A 26468-nucleotide genomic window follows, 5' to 3' on the forward strand; every position below is an offset into this window, starting at 1 on the left:
AAAAATATTTACTTGAATTATGTCTAATTCTTAAGTCAAACATTTTTATTTATTATTATTAACATTCCTTTTTTTATTATTTATTTAAATAATGTTTATTTTACATACATATTTTTATTTAATTAATACTTAACACAACTGAAACAAGTAAGGAGGAACTGAACCCGGGTTGCGCGCACCAAAGGCAGTAAGTAAGGTACACCACTATGCCATCCTGACTCAATTGACGGTTTTCAAAAACTCCTATTTAAGTTTCATATTCATTTGGAGAGAAATATTTTCTTGGATCAAGAATAAGGGATTTGTATTAAGTAAAAAATTAATTAATGAATAAAACTATTTGATTCAAGAAATGAAAATTCTTCAGACAATATTTTATTATTTTGCTTAATAACCTAATATTCTTGATTGAATACTTTTTGGTACTTCGGGAAAATAAAATATTGGGTTGCGATAATAACATATTTACTTCTGCCAAATACTAAATTCTTAATTCAAGAACTATGCGTTAATCAAGTTATATTAATATTCGCATTTTCTTGACTCAAGACTATATTAGCGTTGAATTAAATAAAAAATATTTTCAAGGAAACAAAAGAATGATTTCATTCAAAATTATATCACTATTTCAACTGCAAAAGTAAATTATTTCATTTAAGATAATATAATATTATTTCTAGAAATTTAATGTTCTTGAAACAATATAATATGAAAATGCTTCAAGTATATTAAACAATTGGATTGATTAATGTTTAATTCAAACAATTTAATTTTTAATCAAGTTGAAACAAATATATACTTCTATTAATCTTTCCATTTTCTTGGATCAAGACTGTGAGTATTAGATTAAGTAAAAAGTTGTTTTGAAGGAAACAACAAAACGATTTGACCCAAGAAAATAAAATACTCAACGTAAATCACTTGACAAAAGAAAATAATATTCTTGACTCAATACTTTTTCGGTTCTTGACGCAAGTAAAACAGTTCGCTTGAAACAGTAAGATATATTTACTTGTATGAAACTTATATTTTCTTATTTCAAGAACACTACTCAATGCTCAAAATTACTTGACTCAAGAAAATAAATTTCTTCCAATAAAAAAATATCGTCATGTTTCAAGTAAAGTACCTCAAGTAAATGCATTTACTCGATTCAATTAACTTTTTTCAGTGTATAAAAGAACATAAATTATAACGAAAAAATTAAATTTTCTTTTCTCTAAGATTCATTTACATGAAACGTTGAACTTTATATGTATATTAATATTTATACGAAGATGGCAATTATTTGACAATCGTGACTGAATATATTAGCAATTCTTAAATTATGCATAATGATGATGATAATAATAATAATGGAAAAAAATTCTTTCAACGACTTTGAATCAAAAATAGAGACATTAATTATATATGTATATAAGATTCAGAGGAAATAAACGACAATTTGTCGCGTGACAAATGGAATTTCGTGTACGGTATTTAAATGTGAAAAATATGAACATTCTGCAAACTATGCAGAGGGAGAGAGTAAGAGAGAGCAATATTTACATAGACAAAGAGATCGAATCGAAAAAAAGATAAATGATGATTATCTCTCAAAAAAAAAAAAAAAAAATGAAAATGAAAATACATAAAAAAAGAACATAAAACTTACATTAAAAAAACAGCGTACCTAGTAAACAAATGAAAACTAATAAATTCCGGATTTACAAGAATAAACAGACTCAAAATTACTGAAACAAAAAACCTAGTAAAAAAATGCATTTCAAAAAAAAAAAAATTATTAGCAATTTTTATTTTTAAGCAAAATATACATCTACAAATAAAATTTCCATTTTCATTGCACAAAAAAAAATTCTTTCTTTTTACATTTTATTCCTTGCCCTTTAATACCTTTTTAAAAATCCATTAAATCATTTTACAACGCGTATATACGATTCTTACTTTTACTCTTTAAACTTCTTTTATAGTTTCAAGCATTTTCGCACACTCATACATTTTTGATGACACTTTGGTTCGTTGAATTTTGGAAAATGTATTATATAAATATATTTAAAACTGAAGGGAATATTCATAAGCTCGTTTATTATATACATATATATATATTTGTGTGAATGTGTATAATACTTGTTAAAAATTAAGTTTGTCGTTAAATAATTCAAATTTCCAGTCACCTAATTGCATTTTTTATGTAAAAAATATGCAAATATATATAACATATTTGTAAAACAAGAAAATAATTTTTTACCCAACCCAATTTTAGTTTAAAATAAATATTCTCCTAGTGTAGTAATAATTTCATGATAAAATTCTTTTTCACCAAGTGTAAATTATTAAATTATTATTAATTAATATTATTGCTGATGAGTCGGCAAATGATTTTAAGAGAGACCGAGGGACTAATATAACACAAAGTGTAAAACGATTAAAGCGACCATTAGAAAGATTTGTAAGTTGTACACTCAACTAGAAAATATAATAATAATAATAAACATTATATAACAATACTTACATTACTGATTACATAAAGTAATATAATCATAACGATTTGCTAATATTATAATGATATGTACTTAATTTCAGTAGATTAAAATGGCAAAGTTCTTAGGGTGGGGCGGAGAGAGACAAAAACCAATATTTACTAATTATTAAAATTTGATTATAATTTTTACTTTATTTAAAAAAAATTATTATTAATCGCAATTATAGTATAAAATACAGAAAATAGTAAAATAAATTGACACTTGAGTTGAGTTAACATATAAGTATTATACATATATATAAAGAAAAATATATATTCACGTAAGCACCTCTATATCCGGTGGGAATTCAGAACCCATGCACTTCCTATCACCAAAGCGACGTTATATAAGACTGTACTTCTCGACTTCTTGGAATTTAATTTAGCGAGAATTACCAACGAGAAGAGGTGACTCTAAAGTTAGCCGGTAAAACAGTCAAGTCTCTCTTATTTTCACAACTTTATCAAATAATGTGTATATTGTATATAATTCAATTTAAGTTCATTTTATATTATTATATAAAAAATTAATTTTCCATATTAAGACATAATTTAACAGTGACAATATAATTAATTGTAAGTTAATCGCTAAAATAACCTAAAAATGTATCTTGTCCTAAACAAATTAAATTAAATATCTATAACATAATTATATTTATTATTTTATTATTATAATAATGAATAATTAATAATTATAGTAATAGTAATAGTAATAATAATAATAATTAAATTTTAAGGTTATATTCATCCCTTGACCTTTGACTTAACCTATATAAGGTTTAAAGTTATCTTTTATTTATACTTTGAATTTAAATATTTGTATATTAATAAATATTTTTAAAAAATATCATTAAAAATAAATATGTTTTTTAAGAAAAATTGAAAAAAAATTGAGGAAAAATATATTTATTTGAGACATAGTGAACGATATATTTTCAACATCTTCTCAAAAATTCAATTTCTTTTTTCTTTTTTGTTCTCTATAAAAACTCCTTTTTTACATTTCTGAAACTTTCGCCAGATATTCCTTTACATTACCTCATCTCATTAGTTTCTGAAAAGTCTGCACCTGTCCATTAACTTGCGCTATGTTACTTTAAAAGCCAGGATCTGTTTGAAAGATAAGAAATCTTATCGTCTCTCTCTACTAGTTTCTTGTCATTAAAAGAATAAGACAAAAAAAACCAGGAAAGTAGACGAGCGAACTAAAATTCAATTATTTTTTTTATTGGAATTAATTTTAATTCATTGCAATATTGGAATATAATTGTAATTACAAGATGGAAAATAATTATATTCAATTGTTTATAACCATGATAATAGATAAATAAAGATAAAAAACAAAGAAAACAATTTCTATTTTACTCTTCTCCAATCGAGAAAATTAATTTTTTAAAAGTAAAAATCATTTTTGTGAAAAAATAAAGAAAAAGAAAAATATTTATATTCTTCAATTTTTTTATTTATAAATTTTAATTTAAAAAGATCCATTTTTTTCAATGTAAAATGCGAGCGCAATTTTGCTTTAGTTTAAAGTAAGATCCGAGAAATTAGTAGTGCATCTCAATAATGGTCAGACAGATTTGCGAGGTAAAGTAGAATAATTTATCACAAGTCAGACCAAACTCATTTTGAACTCGGTTTTTTTCATCAACGTATGAATTGTACTGCGTATTTAATGAAAAAAAGAAAATTTTTAATTAAAGAAATTCTTTTATTGTTTTATTAATTTACGTGAAAAAAGTTTCTTTTCAAACATGTGCATACTTAGGTAATTTTTTCAACTACTCTCTAAATTTGAATCAGTGAAAAAGTCACTGATCTCAAATCAGTCGCTAAATTCTAGCTATTTGAATCAGTAACATTTCACTGATTCTCCAGTGAAATGTCACTAACTGTCAGTAAATATTAAAATAAACAATTTTTTTCAATAGTATTTTTGATATACCTTTTTTCTTTTTTGAAGCCCTTTCAATTGGTAAAATATTCCCTCATGTAGATACAATATTAAAAGTATTAAAATAAATTTCATTAAAATATATTTCAAAAAAGGTGTCAAGAATATATTCAAAATATTATTTTTTGAATGTACAAACAAGGATTGAAAACAATAAAAAAAAAAGTTTTATATAAAAATAAAAATTCAACAAAAGTTATATTGTAAATATTAAACATGAGCGAAAAAAATTGAAGAAAAGCATTAGAAAACTTTTGACCTTTTCTTATTTAAAAAAAACACTCATGATCTGATGCTTTGTTAATGTGATCGAGAGGGGGGATAAATATCAAAAGTCCTCTCTATATAATCTCACTTGAGAAACTAGGGGGAAGAAAAAAACGTTCGTGTGAAGTTGATAGCACACGTTATTCTCTAGGAATTTATCACTTTTCTTTTCATTCTTTTTATTTTACGTTTCAAGCACACGGAAACAGAGTAAAAAAGCAGTGTCTCTTGATTTCGATCAAAAGACCGACTTTATGAGCAAGATGATTCTCCCCCATATATACAATTTTGTGTATAAAAGCTATACATACCCTCTCTCGGACCCTACATGTTATAAAAGTTTCAACAATAAGGGAGTGTTTCATTTTTTTCACAAAAATACAAAAGACACGAAAAGACGTATTTTATTTTTACATAAATATATTTCTTGAGATGCCGGAAATCGTTTGAGCACAATGTTTCAAATCCATCATATTACACATATTATATACATAAAATATACGTTTTACTCAATTTTGTCACTTTTATCAAATAGCTTAATCATTCTTATAATGTAAACCACTTCCTTGTTTCTTTGATATTTACATAAAAGAATAATAACCCCACGCATGAAATATTGAAAAAAAAATCAAGAGAGAAAAAAGCGAACAAATTCTAATCAATTTTAGTATATAATTAAATTTTTACGGTCAAATTTCAGTGTTACCTTAATTAATTACAATGATATTGGGGTTAATGGAGAGCGTGATTTGGTTAGATTAATCGACTTTCATTTTCTGTGTGGGATTATTATTGTTTATTTATTATACACAGTGTGTTTAAAAAATGTTTTCTATTTTTTTTTATTTTTATAAAATGGAAAAATTTTCTAATTTAATTTATATTTGTATTTAGTTATTAAAAATTAAACAAAAACAATAATTTTTTACTATTATTTAAACAAAAATTTCTTAACAATTTTTTCTTGTTAATATATGGCAAAATATTTGTACTTCTATATAAACATAAAATCAAAAATTAGTCTAATAGAATATTAGTTATTGGATTTTCTTATTATAAAAGTTTTTTAAAAATAATATGCATATAAAATTAAACTGGGTTAATTAAATTGCAAAATTTACAGTAAATCTGATTGAAAATTGAAATCATACATTTAATGAATTTCGATAATAATTTCCGCAAAATTTGTGTAATTAATGTGAGCATGTAAGTCGATAAAATTATTGGGATATAGTTTTAAATTATATATGTATAATAACAATAATGGAAGCAAGAAAGGAAAAAAATATTAACTACAACAACAAATATTAACAAGAAAAATGATTGTTAAAATAACAATAGTAAAATGACAATAACGAGAAAAATAAGGCCAATCATAAGAATAATCTTGAGAATAATATCAGCAAATATAACAATTAATGATTGTATCAAGAAAACATAACGAAACAAACAATAGAGAACAAATATTTATTGGATTGTTATATAGTTTCCAAATTAAAACAAGGAGCCCGGATATAAAAAAAATACTTTTACATATTTAAAATTTTTTTCGACATAACAAATGTAAAATATTTTTCTAAAAATAAATGCAAATGAGAGTAAGAAGATAATAATTGTTTTTATCAAATTTTCACAGAGAAACAACTTTATTTACATACAAGTGAACAATAAAGTGTCTGAGAAAAATGAGTTTTAATCATTTTAAACATAAGTTTCAATTAGTCAATAAACTATCACAACATATAACTCAAATAGAGAAGATTAAAAAAGACTCTTTTTATACGTGCATATAATAATTTACACATTTTCTTGATCAAAGGAAAAAAAAGAAGAGAAGGCATGGGTCAGGGTCTCTTTTTTTCATCCCCATATACTTTTTCCCTTGCAGAGCAACCGAGCCACCTGTTAATTACGAGCTTGCTTCCTACCACAATAGAGATACGCGCCAATATAAAAATTATTCCCTCGACTTGACTAATATATCATTTTTATGTCCTCTCTTTCTCTCTCTCTCTTGTTCTTTCTTATCGGACAAAAAAATAGAGAAACCACAATAAAATAAATGTCTATTTATAGATAGCAAAAAACAAATTTCCAATAATAAAAAATTCCCTTTTTTAAAAATCAACAATGGTAAAATAGTTGTATAAGAACGTACCTGTTTTAAAATCATGCATTGTTGGACTTGTATTAATGAACAAAATTTGACACATCGTTCCTATATTAAAAAAACTCATAATTGACACGCGGGGTCAAAAAATGACAAACAGGGAATTTTTACACTATTTAGTAATATAAAAAAAATAATATTATTTCTTCACAATTTTTGGTCTCGATTTATTATGATATTATATATTGTGAGTTACGAGGATTTTATATATGCGCTGCGATTTTTTCTTTCAGTCAATTAAAAAAAGGCCCAAAAAAATGATGATGATGATGAGACACATGCGATATGTATACGCGTTTTGGCGCCCGCTCTGCGAAACGGACGTCGTCGACGACCCGGCCGAACAGGCTAGAGCAAGAGCAAAAGCACCCAACTACCCCCTTGCGTGATCATGTGTATTCGCGCAGGCGTACGTTAACCGCCTTATACGTACGTCGAACACTACTGTTCAAAATCTAAGTTTTTTTTTATTTAGGTTGAGAAAAAAATATAAATTTGGAAAAAGAAGAAAAAAATAATAATAAAAAATATAATTTACATTAAACTTTTTAAAAATTACTCAAAAATTTATATAAATTAAGAATTAAATTTTATTCCTGAATTATAATATAATTACTGAAAAATTCATCATTAAAAATTGAATTATATTCCTTATGAGAACAGAATTTTTTTCAAATTTCCCGCCTTTATTTTTAAAAACTTGTTTCGTTTAAAATTTTACTTTAAATAGTTGGTAGTTATTTATTCTGACATTTCTATAATATGTTGAAAAAATGTTGTCTTTTTCTAACGCACGTGTTTCCATGATGGTTAAAAACAAATAACATTATAACCGCAATTTTATGACTGTATTCGATTTGCCTATATAACTCTTCCTTAATATTAGTTATGTATAATAATGATAATAATAATAATTTTTATTTATTTTTATTAAGAATAAAAACGAAGATGAGGAGAGAGAGATTGAGCCAGGAAAAAATAATGTTGATTTGTCTAACTTACGCTTCCAAGAATTCTCGCACCCTATCAAAATACACTTCTAACGAGTGGCACAAAACGATTAATCAATCCTAGTGAACATAGAAAAACAATGAGTTTTTTCAGGATAATTCAATTTTCACAACAACTTCCATTCGCACAGAATTTACCTTTTCTTTCCCCTGTCAAAAAGTACACGTGTTATATATATATATATATCATGAAAATTGGATTAAAAGAAGAAACAAAAGTTTTACGCATCGTGAAAAAAATTACATTAAATTTTTTTTCCCACTTTTTCTATAGTATATTAATAAAAAAAAGGAAATTTCTGATTAATTAAAGTTTCTATTAAGATGAGAAACAAACATTTATTAGTGTATATTATATATGGGGAAAAAAGCACTTTCCTAATTAACAGGTTAGAAATTTGATTATTTACTTTTTACTTCATATTAAAATAATGATAAATAGAAATTTTAAAAAATTGTCAATCACTGTATCTGTTTTATTCAACATCGAATGAGAATGGAAATTCCAATTTTATATTCCTCTAATCCACCTATCTATCTATCTATATTTAGCTAATAAATCTTCCCTGAAATCTAGTCGGATTGAAAATTTATTAACTACCGCTCCAAATTCCCTCTTCTCTGTTTGTGTGTATGTGTTGGAGTGTAGCAACATGTACATAAGCACAATAAACATTTGGCGAATTGCCAAAACCTTATTTGCAACAGGTTCATAAAATGCGTTATACATATTGTTTTACATCCCACGCGTAAAAGTTCAGATTCATATTCATTTATTGTATTTTTAAAACTTATCAAGATGTGCTGCATAAGAATTTTTGACCTTGATTTTTGAGATGAGCAAAAATTGGTTGGTATAAATACTAAATAAGTTTTATCCGTTTATATATGTCACCGCTCGAAAGCTCAATGAACATCATCAAAAGCGAGCTTTAAAAACATCATTCAAAAAAGTAGGGTGAATAAAAGTTTATTGAGATTGACTATTCCTCAAACCTTTATAACCTCTTTTGTAATGTATCTATTTTTTTTTTTTTTTGCTTTATATTCGCCTCGCAAGAACAAAAGAACCTATATTCCTACCACCACTCTAAATTTAATATCGTCGGTTTTCGCTTAATAATGGTTTCCATTTTCCAAGCGAGAGCCAATAGTATATAGTTCACGTATATATATAGAGAGAGAGAGAGAAAGGAAAGTATCCCGAGAAAAATTCGAACAATTCAGTCTCAACGTTCAATTTCCAGGTTGAATAACGTACCACAGGCTTATATTCTCTATAAAATACAAGTACTTCAAGTTTCAACTTGCAACATACTGAAATCAAGAAAATAAGAGAGAATGTCTAGTTTTATTTTTTTCTGTCCCCTGGGATAAGTTGATAGGCAACCAAGTGAACCTCGAAAGTGGATTGTTCTTTTTTACACCACTTTCACTTTTTTCTTTTCGCCTTCAGAAAATTTGTTTAAATCGATATTATTGAAATGACAATTAATATGTTAAAATATTAATTCAACCCAAGTTTCTTTTTCTTCTTTTTGATAAATTTTAGAACAAAAGTTGTTTGAAACAGATTTTAATTATTAATGTTGTTCTTTTCCTGCTTTTATTAGAAAAATACGCGAATAAAGGATAAAATTAGAATTCAGAGGGATAAAGGAAAAATCTCCTAGTACAAAATGTGCTAACCACATTCTTACTATTGCACACTGGATTTACGTAAATATTACTTATTTTATTCCTATAAGAAATATAAAGAGACAATTTTTCTTACCCCCGTCTTTAATTCGAACTTTTACAAATCTTTTATAAAACTTACAAATTCTATTCAATTCTATTAAACTTTAAAATTTAGCAAAACTTTTTTTCTTCATTCATCAACGTATAGGCTATATATTATGTTTTTTTATTATATACAAAATTAAGTTTATTTTTAGATGAAAGAACATTTTTTTCAAAAAGTAATGATATGTTGTATATTTAAAGATATTAATATGAAAAAAATGATTGCCTCAAATATACCGAAGGAGTTTATAAAAATAAGGAGAGTTTTGAAATAGATTCGCCATTGAGGGGGAAAAATATGGGTCACCTTTATATTCCAAGACGTTTACCAACATACCGGATCCACTTTCCACGAGAACGATTGCCCTACGTTTCCCGTGATTTTGTGAGATTGCACACCCTACATAGTGGCACCTGGCATTTCAAACGATATCGAGGAGAGAGAGAGAGAAACTACCTCTTGTCGCAATTGCTCGGGGCATCCCCGGGCTCGCTTATACTGAGATTTTCATCGACATTATGGACCCAAGAAATGTCTATATATACAACTCAATTTACTCCCAGGTTCAACTGAGTGAATTTGTAAAATGACGATTCGACTTTACCGATAAAATACGCCAATTTTCCATTCAATATCGACTTCATTCTACAATAATTTACATAAACGGAAATGATCGTAAATTGCTTTACCCGATTATATATGCCAAAAAAATGAAATTGCAATTGTAAAAATTATTAATTACATCTTTCCAGTTAACAAACTATAGTAAAATAGGATATAGTAATAAATATACTATTATTTTTTATTGGAATTGAAAAAGAAAGAATATTCTTTTGTCCTTTAAGACATTAACGTAAAGCTAATTTCGTTGAAGTAAATGACACAATACACTAATGTGTCGACGACTGATTTCCAATTGAGGGATTATCCAATTTGAGGAAATTTGACCCGGTTTATTGACAAATCGATGAACCACATCACCCACACAGTGGGATGGATGGATGTACACTGAAGAATAATTTCGGAATTATACACGCAATGGCCGACTGTTAGTTTACGCGCGGAATGTCCAACTCGACATACCAAACACGTTTTCGGGGTAACTATCAAGGTTCGACCTTTGAGGTATCGAGTAGGATGAGGTTCCATGGTATTGCAAATTATTACCTTTCATGAATATTACATGACCACTGGACACACCCTCGAATATAACATAATATATTTACTTTTAGCGAAGATTCAAATATTTTCACGATCAATTTACACATAAAAAAAATTCGCTAACTTATCTGTGTATGTAAACTTAAAAAATGGTCGACCCAATTTATTGTCAGACAAATTTAATGTTAATTTCATATAATCAGCGATACTGAAAACCACAGCGAGTAACAAGTTTCAAGCAAATGCAATCAATTTTTAAAAAAACCTACCTCCATATTGAATCTGCTATTTTGAATTTTGAAAAATAGACATCCAATTTGTAATCAGTGTATTTTTTCATCAAGAATCGTCAAAAAATCTAATAAAACAAATCTGAGTTTAAAGCGCAAAAAGAAAATATTTTATTTATTATTATTATATATTTATATACTTATGTATATACAATATATAGACAGAGAGAGAGACAGATGCAAAAAAAAGAAAGATACTTGCATTGATGAGAAAGAAACTGTCTCTAAAAACGAAAAAAAGAAACCGAGACAAAGGGCGTTGTATTTACAAACCAATGGTTTGGTAATAGTCCGTGTGTAAACAAAAGAAAACTATATACAAACTAATGAGAGAAACTCTTCCCCTGCATTGTCGTCATTTGTTGCTACTTATTGTTAAGAGCGAGCGTGATTCAAAATGAGTCACATTTACATTGGAAATGGACTTTTTAAAACTCACGTCTTGCTTGAATAATTATCACACTTTTCCTCAAAAAAAAGGAAGTAAAAAAACACTTCTTTCTTTTCTTGTTGAACACAACCATTTGTCATCAAATCTAAAATTTATAATTTATTAATGCATTGTTTCAATTTTTTCTACAGAAACTAAATGAAAGATTTATAACCAATAGTGATTTTTTAATGTGAAAAATATTTCTTTTTATGTACATATACAAATAAATAAACAATTTAAATACTCTACACAAAGTCATATATATATATAAAAATCAAATTCCCGATTATGCGGCATTACACTTTTTCTCTTCTCATCGTAAATTCATATAAAATTTTAAGAATGAATATCGAATTGGCTTGGGAAAACTTTTTCAAATTTTCCATATAAAAGTTGTTCACAGAATTTCTCCGGTTCTCTCTCCCCCCACCCTCATACCTATAGCATATACCTAAACATAGTATATATATATATACGTAATATTCTGATCCTACAAAAATCGCCGCGCGTTTGAAGGCGACAGTTCAAGATTGGTATATAGCAGGCAATTGAGTCTCAAAGATTACTTTTTACCTGAAATCGTCTTTAGAAAAAGTTTATTTAACTTTTAGATTAAAACACCTCAAATCATTTAAAATAAAATAAAGTATATTGCACCAACCTGGCCCTGACCTGGTTGAAACGGGGAACCCGACCCTGGTCAGGCCCCGGTTTTAATCGATTTTAATCGGGCTGAAATAGGGCTTCTTCTGTGTCCCCGATCGGGTTCCCTGTTTCATGCGAATTTAGAGCTTCCTCTTCCTGCCAGGGCCCTTTGAGCGCTCGCACAAGAAAAGACGGAGCAGTGTGCAGAATGTATTTCAAATGAGGTAGAAAAGGAAGGAGCGATATTTCTGTACTTTTCTTACTCATGTGAATCATATCCTGCACACTGCCCCATGTGCGAAAACCAACATGGGCCATTATTGGCCCAGCATTGTTAAATCGGGCACCAAGTCTTGGCAGACAATATTGGGCCAACTCTTGTGGTGTTAACTGCGGTTGGACGTCGGCAGCCAAGTATGAGACGTCATTACTGGGCCAATCTTGGCTGCCATTAGTGGCCCAGTATTGTCAAAGTTTAAAAAAGTTTAAAAAATTATAATAATTAATTAATTAACTTATTAATTCATTATACATTTATATTTCAAGTCCTGACAGAAAGCACAATTGTTTAAACATTTGAAAATTTGTAACGCTCGCGGGAACCGCACTCGCAACCTAACGCACCGAAGTCTAACACGCTAATTTTTTTTTTTTTTTTGTAAAACAAAGTTTATTGATCTATATACAAATATTTACATGGTGTTCGGAAAAACAATGTTATGCTAAAAAAACCGTTGACAATGTTTAATTTATATAATTTCTACATGTCCATAATTGGCTCTCGTAGACATATCGACTAATATTTATTGATTTGTATTACAATATTTTGGTTTTTCTAACACGCTAACCACTACACTATACGCGGATATGGGAATCTCAACACAAAAATGTTTTGATAAGCTGCATTTGAGGAACATTTCAGCCGTTAATGCGCCATTACTGGGCCAAGATTCGTTAAAACTTTGGAAAAAATGACTTGTCAAAATAAATTCAACATTTCAGCCGTCAATGAGCCAATAATGACCCAGTAATGAGACAGAGTTCGTCTCAATTATGGAAAAGTAGAATTACCAAGTATTGGTGCCAATATTAGCCCAGTAGTGTGACAGAGAAGGCCCAATAATGGCAAATTAGAATAATCGAAAAACGGTGCCAATATTGTCCCAATAATAGAACGGAGTTCGACCCAATTATGGCAAATTGAAGTAACTGAGACGCATTGCCAATATTGGCCCAATAATGGCAAATTAGAGTAACCGAGAATTGGTGCCAATATTGGCCCAATAATGGGACTAATTGATCGCCAGTACTGGTCCAGTAACGTTTGCCACACTTCGGCAGACATTACTGGGCCAATGTTGGGCCGTATTGTCAGTCTTGGCATTTCGCACATGGGGCTCTATCTTTTCTTGTGCGAGCAGCCTTTCAAAATTTTACGCATGGGACGCGAGAGAATACGCGGCAAATAACACTTGATGAAAAAAAACAATTGGTCAAAGAGAGAGAGAGAGAGAATTTTCTTTGATTCAAAAAATATTTTATCAACTACGTATGTTTCGTTAAAATATTTATAATATATTTCGATGTAATTAAAAATTCTTTAATAATTTTTTTAAAAAAATTTTTGGTTTAAAAAGAAATACTTTTTTCCAAACTTGTTTCTCATTTTCAAAATTTGTCATTATCAAATAATATGATTATAACGATATAAGTATATTTTTTGTCATATTCAAAGAATAGAAAATAAAATAAATATGTTTTGATATATCTTAGAAAGTGAAAATTTCAATGAATGCATGAATTCGAGCTATGTTGTATTATATAGGAAAACTTAAGCGCGCGAGATTCACTTGAGGAAACTTGAATATAGAGTTGAAGGAGAGATGAGGACTTGTGGAATGGCAGGTGTCCAAGAGGCATGACTGTAATGGAAATCTGCCTTCAAACAACTAGAAACTTGATTTTATATAGCTATATATACAAAAATGAAGAGTGGCAACTGTTCAAAACTTAAAATCTTTCTTTCTCCCAGATATTTTTCTCTTTCTCCCACTGCGGATAATATTGAACTTCGCAACAGAAATTTAAATTAATCTGACGCTTGGCCTAGTTTCATTAAATATATATTTAAACCGCTAACTGGTTATTTCAAAATAAAAAAAAAGAAATTCCATTAATTTGTTTCTTTAGGAAAAGTCAAGGGTAGTTTGAAAAAAAGCAAACCTCTCCTACAGTTTGTAAATTTTTAATATTTTCATAATTGAAACAATATTTTTGAAAAAGTTTAACTTTTTACTAATACTTATGGATTTTATTCAATTAACAGAGATTTCACCTAGCATTTAATAAATTTTCGAATATTAGTGAAAATTAGTCCAAAAAGAAATTAATATAATTTTAGGAAAAAGATTCAAAACAATTTATCCCGCAATAAATGGAAATCCAATTTTTAAAATATTACTCTTGATATAAAGGAAAATTAAAATAAACTGAAATTAAAAAAAATTATATATAAAATATTTTGTTAACTTGTTAAATAGTTTTATTTTTAGTTAGTCTCTGGTTAGTCAGTCATTTGTTTTGTGAGCAAGATTTAATGAAAAATGTACCAAATATTCTTGAAATGTTAGCTAATATCCTGCATGTAAAACTTATGAAAATATAAGTTATTTGCGATTCAATATACATAGTTTTCAAAACTTACTCAAGAAAATGAAATCTTTGAATTAGTAGACTTTCGCAAGTTATCTCATTATATTCATAGAGAAACCACGTTGCAATAATTATTATAGTCAAGTGAAGTTGAACTCTGAATTATAATTTAATTGGCGCTGTTGCTACCTTAAGAGCCTGATAATTAATTGTTTTGTATGACTATATGAAGCAATTGTTTTAAGTTTTCTAAAATCGTATGTTATGTTTATAATCATTTTTCCATGATAAATATTTTCTTTTTAATTATGTTAAAATCAATTTTTATTTTCGATGTAATTGCATCAATGGTTGGTATTGAAAATTATCCTCTTTGTGCATTTTAAATGAACCTATAATTTTTTGGAATTCACTTTTGTTTATAATTCTTTTCCGTTTTCTTTTTACATTATTATTATTATTATTATTATTATTAGCTGTAATTAAAATTAAAGAACCTGTAAAAAGACCTGACAAAAATTGTCATCAACTTTAAAATGGGAATGTCCTCGATTATTTACATCTAGAAACTTGGAAAAAAAGAAAAAGACTTTTGTGGTTCTCGAGACGACATTCTTCTGGCTTCCACAGACACAACAACCGAGACTCTGTTTCCCTTCATATGAGGAAATTACCCCAAGGGTTCACCTCGACTGTTTCAAACTTCGGATATACTTTTTTTTGTACTACATACGAGAAAATTTAAAGACATTTTCTGATCTTTTGCAGAGAAAGAGATTTATTTTCGAACACTCCCGAATTCCCGTTTAAATTTCAAAAAAAACTATAAACTTGTTACATAATTATGGAATATTAAACGAAACGTGGTTTTAAGAAAATTCACACACTCCCGCAAAAAAGGTTTAATTTAAATAATTTAACAATCGCGGTTTGTAAGAATTCAAACACTCCCTATAAACTGAAATTTTTTTTTAAATTAGGTATATATAATTAAAATTATTCGCGCACACGAAAAAAAAGTAGAATTTTTACCCCAAAATCGGTATAAAAATTACCTGCAACAAATTTTATCCTAGTTGAGGGCGCCACCGTCTATGTGAATTAGCATTGGTTAAAATTACCCGCAACAAAATTTACCCAGCGTTTTTTCTGTGCGATCAATATTTTTAAAAAAATCGTTCCTCTGTAATTTCTTTACTACTTTAAAATTGACAAAATCAATAAAAAGTATTATTTAAATGCCAAGAAAATTATTAAGGACATTCTATGTATATGCGTATTGTCGATATCAACACTAAACACATTTAACCAGGTCGATCCCGGAATAGTAACTGGTTTGAATTTGAGAATAAAATATCCAGAAATTTCAAATTCTAACGAATTTCTGGACTACCTATATTTGCCACTTGTTTTCTCAGTACATATAAATGCTCAAAAAATGACGATACATATTTACAAATCAATATACAGAATTTTTACATATAATATTATGCATTTTTGTAATATTTATTAAAATCTATTAATTTTAAATATTTTTATTATTAAACGGTAAATATATAATCAATTTCTATCTTTGATTTTTTAATTGCGCAACAAAATAATAAATATTAGAAAAAGGGGACTTCTTTTTTTAAACTACATAATTTCTTACATGAAAGATAAAAAAAATATTTTTCACACTCAATTTTATTGAATGTAAATTCATGAAAGGATTTCATTTGTCTAATCTGGTTTTCTCTGTCTAAGGAAAATGGTTTTCATTACAGTTTTTACTTTCTTCACGCATAAATCTCTTGTGGAGCATCGTATTTCTTGCACTATTCACCATCTCATTACGCAGAGAGAAGGGGGGTTTTATACAATCGCGCTCTTCGTAAAATCGTGCAAATTGCGATTAGCTTTGTCTACTGAAAAGTAACGCGACAGAAAAAAATAAGAGAAGAAAAATGAATGAGAAACGAAATAAGAAAAAAAATCTTAATTCACCCCCCACCCCTCAAAAGAAGAAAAAATTTAAAAATATCTCCCTCCAACCAATATTTCCTGAATAATATTGAAACGTTTAATTATCCTCATAACTCTATCCAAAAAAATACTTATATATGCAAAAATGTGAATGTTGCTAATGAAAGCGTAAAATTGGATTTTCAAGATTAACTTATAACATATGAAATTGAATTTCATATAAAGTAATATGAGAGAAAATGTATCCCTCATGTTGAATTATCTGCAACAATTATTAATTACTTTCTGTTATGTTTTATCTTTACTGATTTCTGTATTATCAGCACGATTTTCAAAAAACTAAGATGGGATATGTCCTTTCTTCTCTTCTAGTAGTTTTCAGAAGAAATTACATAAACTTTCGCTCGTCTGATTTCAAAATTGATAACAATATTTCTCTCGATTCCGCACAAGACTTTTCTTGGAATAAATACACGAAATACTAGTCGCGTTCTTCTTTTTACTTATATACTATATAGGTATGTAAATACATGAAGGTAAAAGAAATTTGAAGTTTCTTATTCTCTTTACATTTTTATTCGACTAGTCCAACTAGCACGTAATATTACTGGAATATTACAGTGATATTAAAATGTCCGCCTGATGGTGATATTACCGAGTAATATTACTGTAATATTACAGATTGATTTGAGTTACTCATAAAGCATCACAATCATAAATATATTGTAAGTCAGTGTGGCTTAGTTGGTAAAACTCTGGACTTGTGTGCCTTAAGTTCGGGGTTCGATTCCCCGGTTGGGTACATTTTTTTCATAAAATAATATTCTTCTAATGTTACTGCTATATTCTCCCCTACTGAAAATCCCTGTACAAGATCTTGTACAATATCCTGTACAGGATCAGCAACTGAACTTGTACGAGTTCTGACCAGTTCCTGTACAGGAAAATGCATACGAATTTGGAACAAGTTCATGTGTGAGATCTTGTACAAGAAAATGTACATGATCTTGTACAATTTCATGTATACTTGTACATGAACACGTCCATGTTCTTGCACATGTTAATTCATGCTTTTCTATACTAAAAATTAAAAACTTCAAAGGCTGCGCAATAGTTTACTTTAACCTTTACAGCTGCGCAATAGTTTTTAGCATGCATGAGTTACGAATCTTAGTGGTCAAAAATTATCAAAATCTCAAATTTTATTAAAAAAAAAATTTTTTTACAACTATACATGTGCAAGAACATGAACGTGTTCATGCACAGGTACTTATACCTGAAATTGTACAAGATCATGTACATTTTCTTGTACAAGTATCTTCCTTGTACAAGATCTTGCACCAGATCTTGTACAAGATCTCACACATGAACTTGTTCCAAATTCGTATGCATTTTCCTGTACAGGAACTGGTCAGAACTTGTACAAGTTTAGTTGCTGATCCTGTACAGGAAATTGTACAAGATCTTATACAGGGATTTTCAGTAGGGTCGTGTATTATTACCTTAATATTACGGTATAATTCCACTGTAATATTACAGTAATAATGCCTGAATATTACCGTGTAATATTACAGTAACATTATCCGGTAATATTACCATGAGGCGGACATTTTAATATCACTGTAATATTACAGTAATAATACCGGTTAATATTGCTGTAATATTACTGTAATATATTTGTATATTACTGTAATTGTTATATGTATAGTTTGTTATATATCTGGAAATGTCTTCAAAATGCCCACTCCAAAAAGTTATTTAATATCCAATTTATACATAATGTGTACATTATGTGAGTGAAATATATATGAATGTAAAAACGATTTTTAAAATCCTTAAATCCTTAATTAGAATATTCTGAAGACGTAAAAATATGCTCTAAATAATTTCACTATTCAATATTAAAAAAATTCCTAATAATGTTGTTATTATTATTGGGCTTATCTGCATGAGTGTATTCTTGATTAAATTTCGAACAATTTGAGCGGTCTTAAGCCTCTCTATAAGTGAAAAATTCGCCAAATTATAGAGATTCAAAGTTAGAAGTGCCAAAAACCTATAATTTAGAGAAAACCGAGTTTTAAGATCAAATCTACCATATTAGTTCCCATGTTAATTAAAAATTAAAAATATAAATATTAGTTGTTTAATTACAACGAAGTCATCGTGAACGCATAATTTAACGTGTGCATGGAACACTTTGTAGTTTGATTTTCAACAATAAAAAAAAAATTAAAAATCTGAACCACTTTTAGAACATTGCGATTATTTTCTAAAATAAAATCGATAAAATAATCCCTTTTCATGCGGACGTACACATTTATTGATTTTAATATTTATGTTTTAAGGTAGTATTACACTTTTCAAGCAGTAAAAAACGGGTTTAGAAAAAAATTTTTTTCTCGCTTCTTAATTTATTTAAAGGAACAAATTTTTTTTTATAACATTATATGGCATTAAAACTTTTATAATAAATAAAATAAAATTTTTTTATTATCTCTCTTTGGTCACTAGAGGGCCTTAATCGAGTTTTTCTCGAAACGTTGTTTTTGAAACTGGCGGACAGCATAACTCGAGTTCTAATGAACCAATTTTTTTGAAAAAAATATCATTTTTTTCGTAATTAAATTCTTTAAGCATCCCCCCTAAATCCAATTATCTATTTCTTTTTGGATTTTAGCTACAATCCAAAAACTAACCAAAAAAGACCTAATTTTTGACATTTTTTTTTTAAATCGCTGCCATTTCGTTAATTTTCAATATTTTTTATCGGGGTTAGGGGGGATGCTTAATGACATGTCTCAGCTTCAAAACGGTTTTTTGTTTTTTCAGATCCGATGTCCCTGAGAGGCTGTAGCCTGTCCGCCGATTGCCCAAATTTTTTTTTGCCTTGACTTTAAGGCCCTCTAGTGACCAAAGAGAGATAATAAAAAAATTTTATTTTATTTATTATAAAAGTTTTAATGCCATATAATGTTATAAAAAAAATTTGTTCCTTTAAATAAATTAAGAAGCGAGAAAAAAATTTTTTTCTAAACCCGTTTTTTACTGCTTGAAAAGTGTAATACTACCTTAAGTTTCTAGATTTTTTTTAATAAGACAAACAGCATTTAAGACAAACATGGAAAAGAGAAAAGAAAATAAAGACGCCATCTATCAGGAAAATAGCGCGACTATCGACATAAGCGAAAAGGTTGATAATGTCGATTTCCAATTCACAACATATTATGAATAATTGAAAATAAAATAATTGTTTATTACACTAATTAGGCACTAATTAGGTAAATAATATTAAAATGTTATACTTCAAACTTGGACTGCTTAAAAAAAAGCAAGATTTGTTAATCAATAAAAATATTAGATAAACAAATAATAATAATGTAATAATAATAATATCTTATTAAATATCTGTCCTCAATAATAAAAAAAATTTAATCTAAAATAAAGTCAAGTTCAAATTATTATTAAAATTTTATCACGCGCATTAAGCTGTCAATGGTATAGAATTATCAATCAAACTGATAATAAAAAAGAGAATCATTGTCCATGCTTAGCGCGTAATGAGAACACATCTTTGTATTCTTCTATTTAAATGGAAATTTCTCAACCATTAAAATTCTTTTCATCTATAGTTATTATAAAGTTTAGCTTTAATTATAAAACGAATTCGATAAAACCAGCGAATGGTATAATTAACATAAAATAATAACATATAATTAAATGTCAATAAAAAAGTGTCAGTGAAATTATATATTTTTTAAAGTAATAATAATTTTTATAATTATAATCAAACAAATATGGTTCTTAACAAAAAAGTACGTGTTTTACAATATGCTTCAGCAATTTCTGGTAAGTGATATATGAAATTATTAATTCAAAAAGAAATATTATTTTAAGACTATTATTGTTATTAAAATTATTATATTGTTTATAATATATAAAATTTTATTTTATTACAATATTTTTGTATATATAAAAAAATTATTAAATTAATAATACAATTCAATAAAATTTATTTATTTATCAGAATATTCTAATATTTAATAAGATTTTTACACATAATTATTGATGAAATGACCTTATGTCCCATTTAACTCAACTTGAATCATTCTCTAAAAATCGTTTTATCACATTTAGTATAACTAGTAACTAATCTTTTTAGTCATTATCTTTACATTTCATAACAAAATATAATACATTCTTTGAAAAAAAATTACATTCTATTAAGAACTGAAAAAAAACTTTTATAAATAAAATAAATTATTTGAATGAGCTCAAAATATTATAATACCTATATTTTTATATGCACTCAGAAAAAAATTTCTTCGTTTCAAAGAACGTTTCTTTGAATCAAAGAAATTTGTGCACTGTTATAAAAACAAAGGATCGAAAATGTCGTTTTAGCCTGATATCTTTTTGACATGATTAATTTGAATTATTGTTATAAACGAATAAAATTATTCTAAACCTTAAATTACTTATTAAATAAAAATTTTGTCTCATACACAGCATCAATGACATCACTCGGACTTGCTTCGGCAGTGGCATGGTCATCACCAGCACTTCCACATTTCGCCAGCCAATCAAATTTCTCCAAATCAGAAATATATTGGATAGTCCCATTACTGAGCGTGGGATGCGCATTGGGTTTTTTACTGAATCCACTGATAATTAATCATTTCGGAAGAAAAAAATCACTATTACTCTACAGTGTCCCACAACTTTTATCCTGGTTATTACTAATTTTTTCAATAAATAACATAATCATCATTTATCTTGGAAGAATTTTAGCGGGAATAGGTTACGGTGCCGGCGTATGCGCACTAACCGTCTACTTGTCTGAAATAGGCAATCGTGAAAATCGTGGTATTTTTATGGTTCTTTTCAAATTTACCATGTCAATTGGTAGTTTTCTCACAGTTTTAATCGGTGCATACTGCTCACACAATACCATGAATGTATTCCTTCTAATGATGCCCGTTACATTTCTCGTCACATTTATATTTATGCCAGATTCCACATATTTTTTAGCACAAAATCAAGAATCAGAATTGATGAGCAATTTGAAAATGGGATTTCTTAGCAATGAAAATAATGAGAAAACGGATTTTTTCAAATTACAAAAAATGGAAAAAATGATGATAAAAAAACCTAACCTCAAAATAAACGTGACAAAAGACGACGAGCATAAAGAATTGCAGGAAGTGGAAAAAATGATAAAACCTGACCTTAGAATAGAGGAGACAAAAATTAACGAATTAGAAAAATTTGAAAATGAAGACAATTCATTAAAGAAATTGTTTACAATTCCAAGTAATCGTAGAGCTTTATTGATAACAATTTCTTGTGCAGCACAAAATGTCTTCTCTGGTTATGGAATTACAAAGTATTTCGCGCAAAATATTTTAACATACGAGAATTCTTTATTACCGGCAAAAAATGCCGTTTTTCTATTGGCCGCCATTAGTATTTTAAGTTCCGCGTCAAGTACATTTTCAATTGAAAAATTCAAAAGACGAAGTCTTCTCCTGTCTCTCGGATGTTTAGCGTCACTTTCCATTGGAATAGTTGGCTTATTTTTTTATTTAAAAGCTAATTACAATATCAAATATTTCGATTGGTTACCACTTGTTGGACTGGCGATTTTCGACTTTTCACTAACAAATGGGAATTACAATATTTATTTAATTTATCAAGGAGAACTATTTCCAAGTGACGTGAAAAATGTCGGAATAACGCTGACCAAAGTGATTCTCATGTTTTTCACTTTTACTGCGTCAATTGTGTATCAATTGTTAAATGATATTTTCCATATTTCTGTGATATTTGGAATTTTTGCGACTTTCTGCTTTTTTCAGACATTGGTTATTTATAAAATTGCGCCCGAAACCAAGGGAAAAAGTCTTGATGAGATTCAGCAATTGTTGACATTAAAACTGAGAAATTGAAATTATCTTTTGTAACGCAAATTTCTATAAGAAACTAAATATTTAAATTAAAATTTAAAATTTTTTTTAGAACTTTACAAGGCGTTAACCGCGCCCTTCTATAAACTCCGCTTCCTCTAAAACAAATAGATTATTTTTATAATCATTATAATTATTTTATTTAAAAACAGAATTTTGTAAAAAATTTTATTAAAAACAGTAGTACATAATTATATGTATAATATTTTTAATTTTATAGTTCTGAAATGAAGTAGGAACAAAAATAAAAATAACGACAACAGGAATTTTAAAAAAGTTATATATAGAAAAGAATTGTAAAAGAAAAACAGGATAATTATTATAAAAATGTATAAGTATTGTTTAGAAAAAGATAATTAAGTAATAATTATTAATTATTTGTAATTAAACTAATATTGTCGGTGCGTTTGACGTGCGTGAGTGGAAATTTGATGCTGACTTTCAAGCAAGATATTTTGAGTTAGAAAAAGTTAGAGACTTGAAACTTTGATGGTTGGAAAAGCTGATAAAATTCTGCGTCTAAATGCGTACAATAAAAATTTTTTTTACTTTTTGGAGCCGTTATAAGACCAGAAAGGTTTCAAGAAAATAAAAACATAATTAAACGAAATTTTTACAAGAAAATGTTAACTTTTTACAAAACTGTTAATTATGATATTATTTTATAATTAATTTTAATTCACCGAATTTCAAAAAACTACTTAGAATTTCTTACATTTTCATGTCTATTTACATTTCACAACTTGGACATACCCTTAAGTTTTGATTTTCAAAAATTCAAAATATCATAATTTAACCTTAGCTGTGCAGCGATTGGGTCGTTTGTTTTATGTTTGTATTTATAATTTACGGTTCTTCTTCACTGTGACTCATTAATGTAACAGCGTAGAACGCAAAGAATTTTAATTTTAAAAATTATTTAACATTTATTCCTAAGAATTAATTATTATTACCATTATTTATACTATTTATTATTCTACAAATGTGAACAGTGTATTAATTTAAACGAACTAATATTTACAAAATATATAGACAAAAACAAAAAAATTGAAATTTGATAATGTGTACAGTTGCTTTTACGAGTAAGTAAATAAATTTTTTGAATAAAATTTATACTAAATAAAGTAACGAAAATCATAGAAAAAATTATAAATTTTTTAAGAATAATAAACAAATCAATTGCATGTTTTTATTTATATGCCTTTTAATACCTATTTTAACTTGAAAGTTATATTTTCAAATTCTCCAACATAATATTGCAATAAAAAAGTTTCTATAAAATACAAATTTTTATTCCATTTGAATTGAAAATTTGTTAATTTTTTCAATTCTTTAAACTTTATTTTACGCTGGACAAATTATGAAAATTGTATTATTTCATTCAAATTGAAAGTATAAAAATGATATTTGTATATATTAAATGAAAAAAATTGTATGTAAAGATATATACAGAAATTATTTTTAATTTACAGAAATTATTTTTAATTCATCGAAATTTAACGAACAAAAAAATGATACAACAAAAAACGGAAAAATACAGGCGAGTGGTAGTTTTGCAATATGCAGCTGGCATTACATGTAAGTAAAAGAGAAAAATATTTTTAAAAAATTGTCAATAGATGTACGCAGGTGGGAGTAATGAGTTTGTTAAAAATAAGAGAAATTCTGTTTGTAAAGATTAAAAATAATTAACAATTTATTCATGTTACCTATTCGCAGCCACACTCGTCGCATTGGGATACAATGCAGCGTCAAGTTGGATGTCACCAGCGTTACCATATCTGACCAGTAAACAAGCGAACTCACCACTATTGACAACCGACTTTGATTCCATTGCCACAGCATCGGTAATCGGCAGTTTTTTCGGCTTCCTTGTCAATCCACTTCTCGTCAAGTATTTCGGAACCAAATGGACACTATTGATATTTGCAATTCCACAAATAATATCAGGGATTATGCTCGTGCTTAATGAAGAATTTACAACAATATGGATATCAAGATTAATAAGCGGTTTTTCATATTGTGGTGCGCTGTCATCATTGGCCGAATATTTGACAGCCATCAGTAATTCTAGCAACAGAAGCAAATTATTTGTCTTAATGAATCTCTCCTCAAATCTTGGCAATCTTTTGCCACTAACTCTAAATCTTTTTTTAACATATTTTCAAATGAACCTCAGTCTAATGATGATACCGATAGTTTTCCTTGCCATCTTTATGTTCATGCCAAAATCATCCTATTTTGACGAGATGAACAAATGGAAAGAGAAGGAAATTAAAATCAATTCGATAATTACTTCTCCATATGGATTTGATACACACAGAACTACCGAAAATGATTTTTTAACTAATGACGATATTTCAATAATCAAAAATAAAATTACTACAGATAATAAATTATCACCAAAGAACGTTGTCATTAGTAATGATTACCAAAATTTTACGACTAAAATCAACATTTCCGAGAGTCATCTTACTATACCAACATTTGATAAAGATAATGATTGGAAAAATTCGGACGAAACTTACGATTGGGACATCTTCCAGAAGGTGAAGGAGAGTTCGTTTTTGAAATTGTTTATGCAACCAAACAATAGAAAAGCATTGATCATAATGATGTTTGTCTGCTGCACAGATATTTTAGCGGGTCATATACCAATTGTATCCTATACCGAGCAACTTTTAACTCATCCTGGATCAATTATGGATGGTGATCAGGCTTCATTTCTGATGACAATCATCAAGGTGATTTCAGTCTTACTCAGCACACAATATATTACGAAAATTGGTAATAAGAAACTTCTTCTCATCAGTGGCATTATTGGATCATGTTCCATGATACTCGTTGGCTTTTTCTTCTTTCTTCAAACTAATAAATACGATATAGCGGAAATTCGATGGTTTCCATTGGTTTTTATCACAATTTCGGAAATTGCAAATGTCATCGGTGTTGGAAATACATTTTTCGCATTACAAGGCGAACTATTTTCCAATGATGTTAAGACATTAGCTATTAGTGTCACTAATATCATGTACATGATTATAGAACTTATTGCACTCATGAAATTTCAAGTATTATTAGAGTATTTTGGTTTACATGTGATCTTCTGGTTTTTTGCCTTTGTCTTCTTGTTATTTCCACTTGCTATATTTATTTTTGGGCCGGAAACTCAGGGTAAAACATTGGAAGAGATTCAAATGGAAATGAAAAAATGAGTGAGTTTTTTTTCTCTTTATTCATAATAATCATTATGAGATCTTGACCCTTGGTTTTATTAATGTGAACCACAATCAATGTCGGTGAAGCATTTGATATGTAAAATCGGTTGCTTTTCTTTTTTCGGAGGACCACTTGCAGAAAAATCACTTAGAAAATATATTACCGATAAATACTTCTTTTCCGGCAGTGGAATATGAAATATTACGATTTTTATGGGATGACGATTCATGTTTTGCAATTTGTCGGAAAATAAAACAAAAACGTATCTCGTAAATTCGACAATGTTTCGGAATGGAAAAAACCATCAATTTCAAATTGGTTTTTGTAGATTGAAATTTAAAAATACAAGTAAAATTTTTTGTACTGAATTATTTTATTGTCTTTTTGGCAACAAATTAAAAAACAATTTAATTGTAATTATTACTC

General features: G+C 27.8%; 3 protein-coding genes across 5 annotated transcripts in view; 2 read left to right on the plus strand and 1 right to left on the minus strand.

Annotated features, from left to right (window-relative positions):
• LOC127280622 (uncharacterized) overlaps nt 1–7251 on the minus strand; it is a 51596-nt gene extending 44345 nt beyond the window's left edge. The window contains exon 1 of the mRNA XM_051303756.1: nt 6904–7251. The gene's annotated coding sequence lies outside the window, so the exon portion shown is untranslated. The remainder of the gene's footprint in view (nt 1–6903) is intronic.
• Nucleotides 1–26468, plus strand: part of LOC127280606 (uncharacterized) — a 263749-nt gene that overhangs the window by 145824 nt on the left and 91457 nt on the right. The gene's annotated exons all lie outside the window — the stretch shown is intronic.
• Nucleotides 20412–26410, plus strand: LOC127280617 (facilitated trehalose transporter Tret1-2 homolog). The gene is made up of 4 exons (XM_051303747.1): nt 20412–20706; nt 21367–23905; nt 24296–24401; nt 24543–26410. Exons 3-4 carry the CDS (start codon nt 24335–24337, stop codon nt 26036–26038), a joined length of 1563 nt encoding a protein of 520 aa, XP_051159704.1. The 5' UTR covers nt 20412–20706; nt 21367–23905; nt 24296–24334; the 3' UTR covers nt 26039–26410.

Source organism: Leptopilina boulardi, unplaced genomic scaffold (assembly GCF_019393585.1).
Source record: "Leptopilina boulardi isolate dan_hultmark-lab unplaced genomic scaffold, ZJU_Lbou_2.1 LbouV2_248, whole genome shotgun sequence".
NCBI lineage: Eukaryota > Metazoa > Arthropoda > Insecta > Hymenoptera > Figitidae > Leptopilina > Leptopilina boulardi.

Bases quoted from the DNA above. Each gene is read 5' to 3' on its own strand.
- LOC127280617 (XM_051303747.1), top strand. From the start codon at position 24,335: ATGATACAACAAAAAACGGAAAAATACAGGCGAGTGGTAGTTTTGCAA. The intron at 24,402-24,542 runs GTAAGTAAAAGA...ACCTATTCGCAG, and splicing joins ATATGCAGCTGGCATTACAT to CCACACTCGTCGCATTGGGA.